Source organism: Myotis brandtii, unplaced genomic scaffold, assembly GCF_000412655.1.
Source record: "Myotis brandtii unplaced genomic scaffold, ASM41265v1 scaffold1270, whole genome shotgun sequence".
Classification (NCBI taxonomy): Eukaryota; Metazoa; Chordata; class Mammalia; order Chiroptera; family Vespertilionidae; genus Myotis; species Myotis brandtii.
The window spans coordinates 459,110-477,735 of NW_005354465.1; the positions used below are offsets into that span (position 1 = coordinate 459,110).

General features: G+C 40.2%; 1 protein-coding gene across 2 annotated transcripts in view; it reads left to right on the forward strand.

Moving 5' to 3' along the window:
* The window catches only part of DCAF12 (DDB1 and CUL4 associated factor 12), a 31,938-nt gene that overhangs the window by 3,391 nt on the left and 9,921 nt on the right, over window positions 1-18,626 (forward strand). For both annotated transcript variants that reach the window (XM_014534234.1, XM_005859529.2), the window contains exons 3-4: window positions 13,830-14,036; window positions 15,457-15,517. In XM_014534234.1, the coding sequence (XP_014389720.1) occupies window positions 13,830-14,036; window positions 15,457-15,517 (268 nt within the window). The remainder of the gene's footprint in view (window positions 1-13,829; window positions 14,037-15,456; window positions 15,518-18,626) is intronic.

An 18,626-nucleotide genomic window follows, 5' to 3' on the forward strand; every position in this document is an offset into this window, starting at 1 on the left:
CTGACACCCAGGGCCCCTGGCTGGGCCCCTGGCTTCCCTAGCAGCATCCGGAAGGATGTCCAGTCTAATTAGCATATTACGCTTTTATTATTATAGACAGGAAAAGATTTAAACATGAGTTTTAAGGAAGGAAATAATACCATGGTGGTTGGGGCCAAGCTTTCATTTCCTCTTCTGTTGAAGGCTGCTTGTCATACAAAAGCTTTTAAAACTATGTAGTTGGGGCAAGTCTCTACAAAACTTCATTTTTCTAGTCTCATTGTCACTTGGAGTAGAAAGAAACTCTTATTTGGAGAAATTAATTCCATTTTCCACACATACCATTATAGTGTTTTGCCCAGCAAATGTTGCTGAATTGTAAATTAAAGTAATCATCATAGTGTCTTGCTTCTGGCACTTATTATTTTGAAGGTGAGAATAATATTAAGTAATAATTTAACCTACTGTTAATACATATGATTTCTGTCTTCCTATGTCCTCATGACCTTAAGTCTGTTTCTTTTTATAGATAGAGTTTTTTGCTTTGTTTTGTTTAGCTTCCAGAAGCAAAGCAGGGAACCAGGAACACTGCTTTTCTCTGAAATTTGTGACATTTGGCAAATGATTCCCTTAGCTGTGCCTTTGTTTCCCTCTCTCTAAAATGGATATTACCACTTATCGAGTGCTGATAAGGTGGTGTGGACATCTTGGGAAATACTTCAGGTGAACAATATCTTATTCAAAAATAGTATTAGTGATAGTGAATCAAAAGTTTTTCCAATGCTCTTGGCAATTCCTGAGACTTCCCTTTGAAAGAAAGGAAAATTATTTAAACAATTAGAACTGTCTTTGGATACTATGTGAGAATTTTGGGGGAGGAGGAGTTCTTGTTTGATTCTCAATAGTAAGTTAAGTTTCAGTGTATTAAAATATTATCATCAATAAAATGATTTAAATGTATTCAGTAGGAAAAGTATGCCACAACCATTTATATTCTAAAATCACCTATTCATATATACCTAAGTTTCACCAGCACTTAACTGAGGGTACACAAATGCTAAAAAGTCAGGTCCTTTCCTAGTTATCTGGCTTGGCGCTATAATATTGAAATCTCTGCTGAGGCAGTGGGTCTTCCTCTGTGATAAAAGCAGCGGAGATATTTTGTAAAGTTTTCTGTAGTCTGATTCCTGGGGTGGGAATTGCCCTGTGCTATGGAATGACACTCAAACTGGAAGGCCAGTAAGCTCGGGAATAATAGCAAAGATGGCCAGCCTATGTTTTAATCAATAACAGTACGGTCATATTTTTACTAAATTATTTAAAGAAGGAGAGGTAGTATAAACTTAATTGGATCATGGGTCTGACTACAAGGATGTATAGGTATATTTTCCTGGTTTAGGGTTACAAACTCGGATTGTGTACAAATCAGACAGAACAGCTAAATAAAAGAAGCCTGCCAGGCACAAAAGTAAGAAGTAGTGGAGACTGCAAAGAGCCAAGAAGGAATTCTTGGCTCCAGCTAGTTGTAGCCATGCAGCAATTTGGGCCTAGCATTAATAGATTTTTGTCCTTTTTAAAAAGAAACCTGAAATCTGTATTTTTATGGGGGAAGGTATCAACCATGTATGAGGAATTTTAAAGTTTTATTTTGCGAATATATTTATTAAAGCTGGCAACAGTGCAATAAGGAAGGGCTTAGGATTGAAGAAGCAACAGGAGAGAGCCTTGGCTCTCTAGAAATAATATAGGAAAGAAATGAGCCTAGGCCGGGCTACTTTGGCTCACTGAGAAGTCAGAAAAGGAAGCCTTAGAGACGGGTTCAGAAGATTAGCCCTGGACCAGCTTCCTCTGCCCATTGTTCCAGTCTCATGGGGTCTCTCGACATTTAGGATATGCACTCCAGTGGGGGAGGAAGAGGGAGAATGGAAAGGAGCATGGGCCTGCTCCCTGGAAGGAAAGCACTATGAGAAATATTGAGAATCTGGTGTGACAAGAGCTTTATGTGTCTAGAAGAGAGTTGTGAAATTAAGATTGGAAAGGTTCATTAGGATAAAATTGTGGAAGCCCTTGAATGTCAAGCTAAGATTTTATTCTGTGGAGAATGGAGAGACAAGACTCAAGGATTTTTTAAAAAAATTAATATATATTTTTATTGATTTCAGAGAGGAAGGGAGAGGGAGAGAGAAAGAAACATCAGTGATGAGAAAGAATCATTGATCGGCTACCTCCTGTACGCCCCTTACTGGGGATTGAGCCCACAACCTAGGCATGTGCTCCGATGGGAATCGAACAGTGACTTCATGGCTCATAGATGAATGATCAACCACTTAACCACACTGGCCGGGCAAGACCCAAGGATTTTTAAGCAGGGAGTGATGTCATTGGAGTAGTGCTTTTAGAGAGAGAAGTTATATGATGTTAGTGCTATGGTTATGGATGAGCGGCAAAACCAGGCTAGTAATGGGGAGAAGGTGAGGAGGGGACGGGACAGATATGACATCTTAGAGGTAAAATCTATAGATGATGATGATGATGATGATGATAACATGCTCATATTTAAATGATTCAGAGCAAAATTGATTTTGGCTCAACCACTGAGCCAGAAGTCAAAATTAATACTGATGTCTCCAGCCTGGATAACTGGGAAGATGGCAGGATGAGAATTAAGCAGATTTGAAGAGAAAATGAGTTTAGTTTTGTGCTTTCAATTAGTTCAGTGGTTCTCAACCTTCCTAATGCCGCGACCCTTTAATACAGTTTCTCATGTTGTGGTGACCCCCAATTTCATTGTTACAAATTGAACATAATTAAAGCATAGTGATTAATCACAAAAACAGTAATTATATATGTGTTTTCTGATGGTCTTAGGCGACCCCTGTGAAAGGGTCGTTTGACCCCCAAAGGGGTCACGACCCACAGGTTGAGAACCACTGAATTAGTTGAAATTGGGGAGGGGGGTAAAGATTGAAGTTAGTAGTTTGGGAATCATATATAAGGGATTATTGTTAACATGGTTAGAGAAGGCACACTTGAGTTCCATAAACCTCCCTAAAATTGCAAATTTTTCATTATGTGTATTTTCTGGGCACGATGCAGGGAGGGTGGTGTGGAAAGTAGTTCATAGTTCTCATTAGATTTTCAAAGGAAATACTGTGAACTAAAAATGGGTAAGAACCATTGATATTTTCGAATAGAACCTTGGAAAACACCTGTATTTATGAGGCAGGAAGAACTGCTACCAAGAACCTTGGAAAATACCTATATTTATGGAACAGGGAGGTCAGAGGAAAACCAAGAGAGTAAAAAACAATTCAAGATAGTGGATATTTTCTGAGGGGGTGGTTTGAGGATAAGGATTGTATAGGCAGAGTGATACTGTATGCAGAGTTTGAGGTATTTAATTTTAGATATGTGCGTATTTTCTAAACCACCCTTGGCACAGGTGAGGGCATCAGACTTATTAAACCTAGAAGCATTTCTTTGTAGGCATCTTGGTTAATATCCATTCAGCAGCCAGTAGGGTTTAATTAAACCTTATTTCTGTATTTTGAGGACGCCTTGACGAATGATTTTTCCCCCCCTGTTCCTGGTCTTACTAACAGGCAGAGATTTGCCCTTTTTTTGTTTTGTTAATCCTCACTCAGTATTTTTTCCATTGATTTTTAGACAGTGGAAGAGAGTGGGGGAGAGAGAGAGAGAAACATCAGTTGATTGCTTCCCACATGCACCCTGACCAGGGCCAGATACCTAGCCTGCAGTCGAGGTCAGAATCAAACCTGGGACTCTTCATTCTACATGCCGACACTCCAGCCACTGAGCCAAATTGACTAGGGCTGCCCTTTTTTTCAGGTCAGATCTTAGCTTAGGCCTTTAGTTTCCAAGTTTTTGTTTCTTTTCTAGAAAAGTAATATGTAAACATATGTCAGAAATATCTGCATTTATACCAACAAATTTGATTAAATCACTTTGTATTGTATATTTGGATTCAGAAATTTGAGGATTGAGTTTGGCTCCCATTTCTTAATAGCTTTATGCCCTTGGATAAGTAAGATACAGTAGAACCTACGTTCTCAAACTTAATTTGTTCCTGAAGGCTGATTGAGAAGTGATTTGTTCCCATTAGAAAGAATGTAAATTGAATTAATCAGACCCACAAATGATTGCCTATTTTAACTTTTCTTATATATAATACATGGCTCATGTACTAGTACTGTTTAATGTATAAACAAACACTTTCTTAAATTTATTGAACCACCCCTCTGGCCTTAAAGGGATCACTTTCAGCACTCCTTCCAGAGGTGTCTTTTAGGAGATCATATGTAGCATCTTTGCTTTTTCAGGATCACTGCCTTGGAAATCCTGCTTTTTGTTTATCCAAATCGACCACAGTTTTTCTACCTCTTCAGTTATCTGTGATGTGGTTTTGTGAGCACTTTCACACCTTTGGCAATATTAGCATTCTTTTTTTTTATTTTTATTGATTTTTTACAGAGAGGAAGGGAGAGGGATAGAGTTAGAAACATCGATGATCAGCTGCCTCCTGCACACCCCCCACTGGGGATGTGCCTGCAACCAAGGTACATGCCCTTGACCAGAATCGAACCTGGGACCCTTCAGTTCACAGGCCGAAGCTCTATCCACTGAGCCAAACCAGTTAGGGCAATATTAGCATTCTTGATGGCCTCTTTATGTTTTAAAATTGTGTTAATCCTTGATGCCAGCAACAAAAGCATTGTCTCCTTTGTTTGATGCTTGAGAGAGAAGCTTTTTGTCCTGCTGAGGTATCAGCATGAAAGGGTTGTCAAGTCAAAAACCCAGTTTTTCCCCACAACCTAGACATTTTTTCTGTGAACAACTTGGTTGAGAACTGAATTGTTTGAGATGGGAGATGTTGGAGAACCGAGGTTTGAATGTATATTCTAAGCGTTCTCTTACCTTTAAAATAAATGGAGAAAGTAACAGAGTTATTGAAAGATTAAAGTTGGTGGTATGTAGGCAGGCTAAATAGCCATCTCAGATGGTGATTTAAGAAAAATTGAATTTATTTAAGGAAAAGGGGGTGGAGGATGGGATATCCAAAGGGAAGGGCTACGCAGAGAAAAGGGGGCCTTTGAGACAGACTCAGGGCATAAGCCCAGGATGGATGAGCTGCCATTGCCCATTGCTCCCTTAACTGCAAGTCTTATGGGATCCCTTAGAGAGGTTAGGGGATAGTGCTTGGGGGTGGGGGAAAGGTACAGGTGTGATCCTTGGAAGGAGAGGGCTGGGTCCTTTGTCCTGAGCGTTATTTACTACTCTTTCTGGCATGGGGGAATCTTAGAGGAGATCTTAGGGAGGCTCTTAATAGAATATTCATTAGCTTTCCGGTGTTCCGTTTCAAGGGCCTGGTCTCCACTGATTGGTCAGTGCCAGGGGGGGTCATTAGTCAATAATGTAGCTGGTCCTGAGGCAGCCACAGGCAGAGTCAACTTGTCTGGTTTTGCTGTTTTTTGGGGGCCTGGAGCTCAAATACAACTGAGGCCTAGATGTTATCTTTAGGGAGGAAGAGGTCAGGGAGTGAAAACCTGACCAGTGATATGCTAGGGGAGAATAGGCTGCTCTGGGGGCAACGTTCTTGTTTTCCCAGTTTTGTCCCTTGCTAGGCTTCCAGGGCTTTCTGCTCTGGTGAGTTTTTGTACCTGGTCCATCGTCCTTGCTCTGGGGGTCTAACAGTCATGAAGAGAGTTAATGAGATGTTAGTTAGCACAGTGCCTAGAACAGTGATGGCGAACCTATGACACGCGTGTCAGAGGTGACACGCGAACTCATTTTTTTTGGTTGATTTTTCTTTGTTAAATGGCATTTAAATATATAAAACAAATATCAAAAATATGTCTTTGTTTTACTATGGTTGCAAATATCAAAAAATTTCTATATGTGACACGGCACCAGAGTTAAGTTAGGGTTTTTCAAAATGCTGACACGCCGAGCTCAAAAGGTTCGCCATCACTGGCCTAGAACATGTGCTTAATAAAATTGTTGATGTAATTAATGGTGGTGGTGAAGGAGGAGGAAGTGTGGAAGAAGTGGTTTTATGATTGAAGGCCCTAGGTGTATTTTTGGCCAGATTCAGGTACATTTAAGAAGTGAGCATTTCTCTACCCTATAAATGGCTGTTTTCTGTATGTCATTCACATCCCAAATAGCTTAAACATTTAGAAATGGTTCATTTAGATATAATTGGTATAAGAGGAAGTACAATTTGTAAATTATAGGAAATTATATTTAAATTTCATTATAGATTGAATATAGATAAAAGGAAAATATTTTTCTGTGTGTAAATTAGAAATAAATATCCAGGTGTGGGTTTTTTTGGATTTGAGAGAGAGAGCGCGCGAGCGCGCGCTTGCATAAAAGAAGAAGATAGAAACATCAATTTGTTGTTCCACTTATTTACGCATTCTTTGGTTGCTTCTTGTATGTGTCCTGAGCAGAGATCAAACCTGCAACCTTGGCTTATCTGGATGACGCTCTGACTGACTGAGGTGCCTGGCCAGGGTAGTAATACCCAGTTCTGATAGAGATGTGTTGGAACAACAACAATATTGCCACTAAAACTCTTTTTTGAAAGTAATTTGGCATTATGTTTCAAAATCCTAGTACATGTCATGTGTTGAATGAAGAACCTAAAAATATACCCTTTGACCTAATATTTTCAGACTAGGGAATTCATCCAAAGGAAAAGTCTTTTTTTAACAAAATAATTATTAGAAGCTATTTTAGCTAAATGCTAACAGTAGAATACTTGAGTAATTTATGGTAAATCAAGTCTGCATGATATTATGCAGTTATTAACATAATTATAAAGACTAAAATGGCCTAACCAGTTTGGCTCAGTGAATAGAGCGTCGGCCTGTGGACTGAAAGGTCCCAGGTTCGATTCTGGTCAAGGGCATGTACCTTGGTTGCAGGCACATCCCCAGTGGGGGGTGTGCAGGAGGCAGCTGAATCGATGTTTCTCTCTCATTGATGTTTCTTACTCTCTATCCCTCTCCCTTCCTCTCTATAAAAAACCAATAAAATATATTTTTTTAAAAAAAAGACTAAACATGCAAAGCATTTGATATGTTAAATGGAATGAAGTAAAATTGATCTCTGCTGATTGTAGCTATGCACAATTATACATGTATGTGGTGAAGGACTAAACAGAAACTTGACAAATGAAAACAGACATGAAAAAAGAGGACTATGAGTGATCTTTTGCATTTTTTTATTTCTATTGCTGATAAAGTAATATAAGTGAACTCTCATTTTTTAAAAATGTTACTTCAGCTAGATAAATCTTGTTTTTTCTTAGCCTAAAGAAACAGTGAAAGTAGCCTTGACCAGTTATCATTCATTACTTGTCTTGTTTACTAATAAAAATTAAACACAGTCGTGTATTATACATCTTCTCTGGGGAGAGTGAAGTAGGTGTTTGAAAATACAGTGATAGGATATACAGCAAAAGGAATTTCCCTTTTTGGTCACAAGGGAGTTTTTTGGAGCGCAATAAAACTAGAGAGTCCTGACTGGTGTGCTTCAGTTGGGCATCATCCAATGCACCAAAAGGTTGCTGGTTGATTCTCATCAGGGCACATACTAGTATGCACATACCTGGGTTTTGGGCATGATCCCAGGTAGGGGTTGTGTAGGAGGTAGCCAATTGATGTTTCCATCTCTCTATCCCTCTCCCTTCCTCTCTCTCTCTCTCTCTCTGAAATCAATTAAAAAAATAAATTGCACCACCCGGTCAGTGTAGTTCAGTGGTTGAGTGTTGACCTATGAACCAGGAGGTCAAGGTTTGATTCCCAGTCAGGGAACATGTCCAGGTTGCGGGCTCCATCCCTAGTAAAGGGCATGTAGGAGGCAGCCGATCAATGATTCTCTCTCATCATTGTTTCTATCCCTCTCCTTTCCTCTCTGAAATCAATACAAATATATTGAAATATATAAATAGCACCTAGAGAGGGATCTTGCTTCTCAGTGGGCAAGTACACAAACCATATTGTCCTTATGTCTTTGTGCTGTAATTCTCAGGAAGTAAGAATGTGTCTTTACCCAGTCCCCTGTGGTGTTTCACTAGTTTAAAATTGCTGCACTGTAATTAACACTGTTCACCTGTCATTATTTCCTTAGCATAAATTCCTGAAATTGAAACTGCAGAGTTTACACATTTTTAATTTTTGATACATATTATCTGACCATTTCCTGTTGTGTTTCTTGGTCTTAGGTCTCTGTTTTGCTCTCCCCCATCTTCTAGGTTTGAAATAGGAAATGGATTCCTCTTCTTTGGTTTTGGTTGTCTTTCCTTTCCCCAACTTTCAGCAAACTTAGGCTGCCCACTTGCCTCTTACTGTCTAACTCAGTAGAATTTATCTTGATGTCTGTGTGACCTATGTGGATTTGCTTTCCTTTCTCTGTTAGGCTCCAGCTAAAATACTCTAGAGTTTTAGAAACTTTGTGAGTCCACCATTTTATTAAGCCACCTTGATCTTTCTTGGTACACACATTTGCATGTGTCTACAAACACATTCATACATGTAGAGATATACTCACTAGTCTTATAATCTTCCTGATTGTAAGGCCTTTGCTTTCTTTTTTCTTCCTCTGTTCTAGAATGTAAAGTACAGGGAGCCATTGAACCTCCAGTTTACCTTGCCATGCAGCTAGTTTCTGGCAGGTATCCCAGTAGGTTAATGCGCAGGAAGTGTTACAGGAGCTGCATGAAGCCTTGGCCCCTTGTCAGAGAGCTTGGAGAGAGATTCTGTGGCAGCTCCTCCACATCACCGTCCCTTCCTTTGAAGAAGAAAAAGGGCTCTGTCCTTCACATGGTGCTTTTTCATTTCTGTGTAAGAATGAGGTGAGGTTCCCTTCCTTTGAAGAAGGAAAAGGGCTCTGTCCTTCACATGGTGCTTTTTCATTCCTATGCAAGAATGAGGTGAGATGGGGGTAAACTCTTGGTTTCCTATGCCCTCTGCAGACCCAACTATTACCAATTTTTCCATTGCCCATGTATCAAATGTTTTCCATATAGTATAGAAGCTTTTCTTAACAACCTGAAAAACTAAACAAATATGAGCACAGTATATTACTATTACCTATCACTTGTTAAGCACTTACTCTGTGCTGAGCCCTTGCTAAACACTTTACATTTTATTTGATTTCTTAGCAACCCAATGAGATAGATAATATTATTCAAGTTTTATAGATAACTAGAGGCCCGGTGCACAAATTTGTGCACAGGTAGGGTCCAGCCAGCCTGCCCCAATCGGGGCAATCAGGCCAGGAGCAGGGGCTGCAGGCAGTTGGCTGGCTGGCTCCACCCCCTGGTTGAACTTCTGGTTGAACTCCCGGTCGAGGGGACAATTTGTATATCAGCCTTTTATTATATAGGATAATATTCAGAAAGATTAAGTGACATGCCCAAGATCACACAGCTAATAGGTAACCAATTTGGAATTCAAACCTAGATCTTTCCCGACTCCAAAACTGCAGAAGTTGGACTTTAGACTTTCTTGGGTATGAATAGATAAAACTTTTTTCCCTCACCTTTTTGGATGGCAGTGGAGAGAATGGCAAAGGAATGGACTAAAATAATTCTTAAAAATTTTAGCCCGCCTTCACATTCCACAGGAGAAACTCAGATATTTGCAGGTTGCAGTTTAGTTTTTACTCTTGTGTTTTATCAAGAGTAAAACATTGCCCTCAGTGTACAGAGCTGATTCTCTTCATGTCAGTGCTTCTCAAACTTCAGGGACCTAGAGATCTTGGGAGACTCCAGAATCTGATTTAGATCGAGGGCAGGGCCTGAGATCCTTTGTTTCTAACAAGCTCCCAGGTGCTCCTTTCAATAACAAGTGTCTAGATCAGTGATTGTTAAACCTGAGCAGTAAACAGTGTCCTGGAGATCTTTGGGAAAATATTCAGTTTTACTGACCTCAAACTCAGTGATTTCTAGTTGGAGGAGTTTTATGGTAGGGTCTGGGAATTGTTTTTGTTTTGTAGTATTTTGTAAAAAAAGAAAAAGAAAATTCCCCAGGTTATTGTAATTATCAGTTTGGGAATCACTAGTCTAGCAGCTAATGTGTTATGGATGCATTGTCCCACTCAACACAAAGGTGTTGTTAAGTGGACAGTTAATTTTGCTTCATGAAACATTTGAAGGCTTGTGTTAGAGATTACTTATTTAAAAGGATAAGAAAACCTTTTTTGGAAGGGCTAGTTCACAAACCCCAAGAGCAGGAAGTATTTCTAGATCTAAGAAGGAAACTAGGAATTGGAAAGCCACAAGGAGCCAAGGATGGCCATACTTCCTCTCTTGTGGAGAGGAAGGTGTTTTTTTCTCTGGAGAATGGCTTTGGTTGAAAGTGGCCACCCAGTCTGTCACCAGCCAGCTCCACATTTCTGAGAGAACTTGAATGACACAGTCTATTGTAGCCTTGACCAAATCTCCCTGGGCAGTGCTGTGATCCTGAGATCACAGCTACAGAGCCCCACTCTGAATGCAGAGATGCGGGGGCCCCCTAACATCACTGAGCAGACCTCCTTAAAGTGGCTACTGCACATGCTTACTATGTAGCCTTGCATTTGTTGGGGCATAATTATAGAACCAAATAGGTAAAATTCACTGCTTTTGGAATTGGCAGGGCCTTATTAGCTTAATGGAGAAGCGAGGCAAGATTTTAAGTCAGTATGATACACTTGAGGTGCAGCAGTCAATAAAACAGATAAAGCCCCTATCCCAGGGGTGGGCAAACTTTTTGACTCGAGGGCCACAATGGGTTCTTAAACTGGACCGGAGGGCCGGAACAAAAGCATGGATGGAGTGTTTGTGTGAACTAATATAAATTCAAAGTAAACATCATTACATAAAAGGGTACGGTCTTTTTTTTTTTTTTTTTTAGTTTTATTTATTTCAAACGGGCCGGATCCAGCCCGCGGGCCGTAGTTTGCCCACGGCTGGTCTAAGTTGTGGATAGAGGGCTATCCTGGGAGCCTACAAGAGAGGAACTTGCCCTGGCTGTTTAGTTCACTTGGGTGTGAGTGTCATCCGATTCAGCAAGGTTGCAGGTTTGATCTCTAGTCAGAGCTCATATTAGAATCAACCACTGATTCTAATTCATAAGTAAGTGCAACAACAAATAGATGTTTCTCTCCCTTTCTCTCCTCTTCTTTTCCCTCTCTTCCTCTCTAAAATCAATAAATAAAAATTAAATAAAAAAGAAGAGAGCCTGGCTAGTGTAGCTCATTGATTGAGCGTCAGCCTGTGAACTAGGAGGTCACAGTTCGATTCCCAGTTAGGGCACATGCCAGGGTTGTGGGTTCATTCCCCAGTGTGGGGTGTGCAGGAGGCAGCCCATCAATGATCCTCTCTCATTATTGATGTTTCTATCTCCCTCTCCCTTCCTCTCTGAAATCAATTAAAAAAAGTATATATATATATATATGAATAGAGAAAGAGAGAGGAACTTAACAAGCTTAGAAATTTAGGGAATATTCAGAGAGGACATGTCTGACCTGAATCATTAATGAATTAATGATAAGTCAGTGTTGGCCAGGTAAAGAAAAAAGTAGGGGAAATCATTTCTGGCATTGTGAACAGCATGAGCATAAAACAAAATAATTTATTTCATTGAAGATTTTTGCATGAATAATAATTATAAGCATACGGTCAACAGTAGGATGTGAAGCTAGAGCAGTGGTTCCCAACCTTTTTTTGGCCATGCCCCACCTAAGCATCTCTAAAATCCTGACCTCCCCCCACCCCACCCCCCCGTGACATAATTCTTATTTAAAAAGTGAACTCCTGCCCTAACTGGTTTGGCTCAGTGGATAGAGCGTCGGCCTGCGGACTGAAAGGTCCCAGGTTCGATTCCAGTCAAGGGCATGTACCTTGGTTGCAGGCAAATCCCCAGTTGGGGGTGTGCAGAAGGCAGCTGATCGATGTTTCTCTCTCATCGATGTTTCTAACTCTCTATCCCTCTCCCTTCCTCTCTGTAAAAAATCAATAAAACATATTTAAAAAAAAAAAAAGTGAACTACTATTCAATGTGGTGGAAGCCTAAAAGGTCATTAACTTGGTCTAAACAAGTGTCCAAAAGAACATGGCATCCATGAAAGAGAAAAATAAAAGGAGGAAAGGACAGTTGAAGTATGAGGAAGAAGTCACTAAGAAAAAAAAAAAAAGAAGTGATATGAAAAAATAGCAAATAAAGTTTCAAAACATACACTAGAGAACTGAAATGCATAAATATATAACAATTTATATACTGTATATGAGGCCCCTAGAACCATAAATGGAAAAAATTTACTGTTAATAACTCATTCTCAAATTGCCCCCCTGTGGGGCTTGTGCTCCACGTTAGGAACCACTGAGCTAGAAAGATATAGGTAGGGGCCAGATTGAGGAGAATATTCATGCCACACTAAGGCCTTGGATATAGGTAAAGGGGAACTGTTGGATATTTTTTAATTGACATGGGAGGATTCCCATTTTTACGGAGATGACTGATTATGGAGAAGAGTTTTTTTATGGTGGCCTTGCCTGGAAGCACAAAGACTAATTGCAATTGTCCAGAGGAGAGGTGGTGAGAGAGGAAGGAGCCAACTGTAAGAATATTTAGGGAGGTAGGTTTGGCAGGACTGGATTGGGTGATGAAGTGAGGGAGAAAGAGAAGTCTAGGATAACCCCAGGCTTGGGTGATTGGGTGGATTTTAAGTTTAAGGCTTATCTAATTTCTCCTTTCATAGATCTCCTTCTGCACATGCAGTAGATTACTTTATACAAAGATTTGACGTGATCTGGCTTTGGCACAACAATTGCTGACAAGATTTTAAATCAACTTCTGAAACTATAAGATATAAAAAAATATATATAAGATATATGAGGGCAGAGATTATTTCTCTCTTACTCATAGTTACATTCCTAGCACCTAGAATATATGAGTGAATGAAGGAGTAAATCATTAAATCACATAAAGAATTGAATGTAGACTTTCTGGAATGCCCTTTTTCTAAGACTGATCTTTTCGATAAAACATTTCTCTGAGTTGAATCTTGGAGAGTGAAAAAGGCTTAGATTGGTAAATGGGGCAGAGAAGAGCATTTCAGGCAGAAGCAACAGCATAAGCAAAGGCACGGAGGCATAGAACAAAATGGTGTGTGATAGACATAAGCAGTGAGATATTAGTAACTCTTACTTTGTCATATGTCTTAGGTCACTCCAGCAAACGTAGTAGCATTTAGAGGTATGTTTAATAGTGGTTGTGATGTGTTCTGGGAATTGTGATTTGTTTCTAAGTTTCTATGCATGTGTAGATAGAAATTTGATATTGAAAATATGCCCAGACCGGCAGAAAAACCTTTAGTCAAGCTATTTTTTTTTTAATTTGATTTTACAGAGAGAGAGAGAGAAGAGAAACATCAATTTGTTGTTCCACTCACTTATGCATTCATTGGTTGATTCTTTCATTTGTCCTGATGGGGACCAAACCCATAACCTTGGCATATCTGGATGACTCTCCAACCAACTGAGCTGCCTGCTGGGGCTAGTCAGGTTCTTTAGGTCCATAGTCTAATGCAAGTCCTCTTTGAAGCTGTCTTTGAATCCTAAGCAAAATTTACTGCTTCCTAATCTGGGTGCAGGTAGCATATTATACTTGTCTCTGTTATATTATTTTCATGTTTCATATGACTGGTAGTGCTGCCAGTGCCTTTAATAATTCCCAGTATCTAGCATGTAGTAAGCATTGATTAAATGTTTGATGGCTAATGGATGTTTGTACTCATTAAAGAGAAACTGTTTAGCATATTTCCCTTTTCTCTTATAGCTGTTTGTAGTGGATATCCAGACAAGCCAGATTACCAAGATTCCCATTCTGAAGGACCGGGAGCCTGGAGGTATAACTCAGCAGGGCTGTGGTATCCATGCCATCGAGCTGAATCCCTCTAGAACACTGTTAGCCACTGGAGGAGACAACCCCAACAGTCTTGCCATCTACCGGCTGCCTACACTAGATCCTGTGTGTGTAGGAGATGTAAGTTCCCCCAATAACTGTAGTTAGAGGCAGTCTTGTTTTTCAACAGAGCCTGCTTAGGTCACATTGACCCTCCTCCCATAGCCCCCTGGTGGTAAGGTGTGGGGGTAAGATTTCAGAAGTAGGGACGACTCCCCATAGGGAGTATCAGGTATATTGACAGCGTATTTGTTTGATTAAGGGGCGAGCAGCGTACCTCAGGAGCCAGCAGCAGTTGATTAGTGTTTGAGTCCAGTTTCCACACACATCCTACTGCCCATAGTCAGAGAGCAAAAGTTATTAAAGCATTCATTCAGCAACTATTTATTGAGAGCCTTCTATGGCCAGGCATTATTTTAGACACTTGAGGTGCAGCAGTCAATAAAACAGATAAAGCCCCTATCCCAGGGGTGGGCAAACTTTTTGACTCGAGGGCCACAATGGGTTCTTAAACTGGACCGGAGGGCCGGAACAAAAGCATGGATGGAGTGTTTGTGTGAACTAATATAAATTCAAAGTAAACATCATTAAAAAAAAGGGTACGGTTTTTTTTTTTTTAGTTTTATTCATTCCAACCAGGCCGGATCCGGCCCGCGGGCCGTAGTTTGCCCACGGCTGACCTAGGGCCAGGGGGAAGGGAACAATGGGGACATTATTGTTTAATAGGTATGGAATTTGAGTTTGAGATGATGAAACATTCTGGAGAATGGACAGTGTTTGAAGCCTGCATTCTAGTGAAGGGAGGCGATATATAAACCAATAAATACTCACCAGCAGAATGTCAGAGTTGATAAGTACCATGGATAAGGCAGGCTAAAGCAATAGAGTGGTGGCAAATGCTATTTCAGAAGATGGCCTCATTGATAAGAATGACATTTGACTTGATGTACAAAAGAATATTGAGTGTAAACTGTAATTGAAAAAAAAACGTACATCAACTATAATTGAAAAATATATTTAAAAGGATGACATTTGAGCAGGGAGACTTAAAGGAAATGAGGGTGCAAGCCATGTTGATGTCTGGAGGAAGAAAGTTTCAGATGAAAGAAACAGCAGGAAGGTCAGTTATAGCTGTTGTCGCAGGAAGCAAGGAAGAGACTATATGACGAGGTTGGAGGGATGAGAGGTGAGTGATTATGCTACTATGTAGGAGCCCCAAATAAGACATCCAGAGAATGAAGGCCAGAGCTGTATGTCGACTAGACATGCTTATTCACAGTTATGCCAGTTTCATTCCAGCCTTGCACCTCCAGGTAAGAGTTAAAGATTATGAGATCATACCCTAAGGGTTGACATCACCAGAGATCAGAGTTGTAATTTTTAAAAAGATATTTTCAGCCAGACTTGTGTGCTTTTCAAGAGTGTGCATTGTAATTCTATTTTACTGATTTTCTTTTTTTCTCCCACCCCTCTCCGTACCTGTCATTCCCTCCTCCCCAAGGATGGGCACAAGGACTGGATCTTTTCAATTGCATGGATCAATGACACTATGGCTGTGTCTGGTAAATTGCCTTTTTGTAAGGATTTTTGGTGTGGCTGGGAGGGAGGGAAGTTAGAAATGGAAAAGGAATAATGTGAATGAAAATAGCCCAGTAAACAGAAAATCAACTAGGGGTCAGGAGATCTTATTTATTATTCATACTCTGCCTTGTTCCAAAAAAGCATGTGTGATGGCATATTAGTCTAATGTTTTTGTTGGGCTTCATTAAAATAATGGTGTTAACATGTTTTGGAAAAGTTGACATGTTCTATAAAGTATTAGAAGCAATAACCATTTTTTGTACAACTAATTATATAGTGTTAAGTTTCTTATTGATAAAAGCTATATGTCATTTCTTTCCAGTGGTAGGTCAGAAAAAGATGTATGGAAACGAGTGTAGAGAAGATAACCTAGAGATATACAAATGCTTTCTAGATACCCACAGTAGCCTAGAAGGTAGGCTCAGAGTGCTAACCATTTTTACTGGGTACGCATGTGTAAAAATATAATTCCCCACTCCAGATCCCCAAACAAAAGTAATCTTATTAGTTGCTAATGTAAGTACTTCACACATGTTATATAATCCTCAGAACAGTACTAGAGGGTTTGCATTACTAGGCTCATTTAACAAATGAGAAAATTTAGATTCTGAGAGGTTATTTAATTCTTTGCAAGGCAATAGAAAGCCAAGAGGGAAAATAAATCTAATAAGCATATTCACAGGTCAAAATTACCCGGCAGTAGTTCAGAAGTTTTGGGATTCCTTGTTATTTGTCTCCCCAGGGAATGAGAGGGCTGAGGTGGTCATGTCACTGCTATAGGGACTGTTGCTATGTCAGTAACCTGCACTAAATTTGGTTGGTGAAAGCCAGGACTTGTCTTTGTTTGGGCTCCACCCCTCTCTTCTTTCAGATTCCCTGCCAGTGTCATGTTTTCAAGCTGATAACGCCCAAGTATACATTTCCTGAACACTAACAGCAGGTTTTAAGAACATTACCTCTGCTATTAGAGACCTGAATTTGAATCCTGGTCCTACCACTTATTAGCACTATGATCTTAAGCAAGTTATTTAAGCTTTTTGAGAGAGACTTGTGTTTCCTCATCTGTAATATGGGTAATAATTTCTATAATTTAGAGGGTCACTGGGAAGATTAAATGAGATAATGCATAGTGGCTGCTATTTTGAAAATGTTCAATACTTGTTAATCAGTGCTAATGTTCAGACATGATGATGGGCATCAACCCCTGAACATTCCACCTCAAAATCAGCATATTCAAACTCACGATCTCTCTTCCAAGACTGCCCCACCCCTACCTCCACCCATGAATCGACATATATTAGTGAGTGTTCCCATCTTTCACCAATTGCACAGCTAGGGAACTAAGACTCATTTTAGGCTCTTTAGTTTCCTTAGGTTACCAAGCCGTGTTGATACTGTTTTCTAAAATATCTCTCTATCCATCAATTTCTTTTCTATTTTCTATACTCTAGAGCTCATCATCCATCTCTCTTTTTTTTTTGTAAGTACATTTTTATTGAGTTTTTTTTTGTGTGTTTTGTGTTTTTTTAGAGAAAGAGGGAGAGGGATAGAGAGAAACATCATTCATGTGCCCTGGCTGGGAACCAAACCAGTGACCTCTTGTTCCTTCCTGGGTCAACACTCAACCACTGAGCCATACCCGCCAGGCAGTCATCATCTATCTCTCGAGTTACCCAAGTATCCTTCCATATTTTCTTTCTGCTTTTAGTCTTGTCTCCTCCAATTTAATCTTCATGTTGCTGCCAAATTAGTTCTTTAAATAATTTTCCTTATTGTAAAAGTAATACATATAAGAAATTTTTTTTTAATCCTTACCTAAGGATATGTTTATTGATTTTTTTTATTTTAGAGAGGGGACCGGAGAGAGAGAGGGGAAGGGAGAAACGTTGATCAGTTGCTTCCTACACTTGATCCTAGCCAAAAGGCTGAGAAGTGATATCATCAGTTGCTTCCTGTATGCACCTCAACTGGAGATTAAACCTGAAACCTAGGTATGTGCCCTGACCTGGAATTGAACCTGCAACATTTTTGGTGTATGGGATGACGCTCCAACCGAGCCATCTGGCCAGGTCTACACGTAAGAAATTTTTTAAATACGGATAAAGGAAAGAAGGCTTACTCATATCTCTACCCAGTGGTAATCACTGTTAACATTTTGAAATATATCTTGCTAGATTTTTTTTTAGTACATATTTTTTAGTTGGTTAAAATGGGATCATATAGAAGGATGGATATATGCATAGATGTGATACATCAAGTATAATAAAATGTTGATAATAGAATATAGGTGTAAGTATGCAACTTGTAAAATTCTTTCAACATTTCAGGATGCTTGAAGTTTTTCATAGTAAAATTTGTGCAGTTTTACCCCAGCCATTTTGGCTCGGTAGATGGAGTGTTGGCCTGTGGACTGAAGGGTCCTGGGTTCAGTTCCGGTTAGGGGCACATGCCTTAGTTGCAGGCTCAACCCCTGACCCTGGTCGGGACAAATGTGGGAGGCAGCCAATTGATGTCTTTCTCACATCAATGTTTTTCTCTCTCTCTGTCACTCCCTCCCTTCCATTCTCTCTGAAAAGCAATGGGAAAATGTCAAAAAACAAAACAAAATAAAAAAAAAAACACTTGTGCAGTTTTATTTTAAAACTAGAGGCCCGGTGCACAAAATTTGTGCACTGGGGCGGTGGGTGTGTGTGTGTGTCCCTTAGCCCGGCCTGTGCCCTCCTGCAGTCCGGGACCCCTTGGGGTATGTCTACCTGCTGATTTTCTTCTGACTGCTTTTAAGATGTTCTCTGCCTTTTTTTTTTTTTTTGGTAGTTTCCCTCTAATGCACCCAGTTATTAGTTTTCTTTCTCCTCGCAGTCCAGGACCCCTTATTCCTTACCACCCGCCTGCTTGCTGCTCCTTACTGCTCGGCTCGCTGCTCTTTAGTGCTGCCGTGGAAACGGAAGAGGCTCCTGCCACCACCACTGTGCTTGCCAGCCATGAGCCCGGCTTCTGGCTGAGTAGCGCCCCACCGCAAGAGCGCACTGACCACCAGGGGGCAGCACCTGCGTTGAGCGTCTGCCCCCTGGTGGTCAGTGCGCATCATAG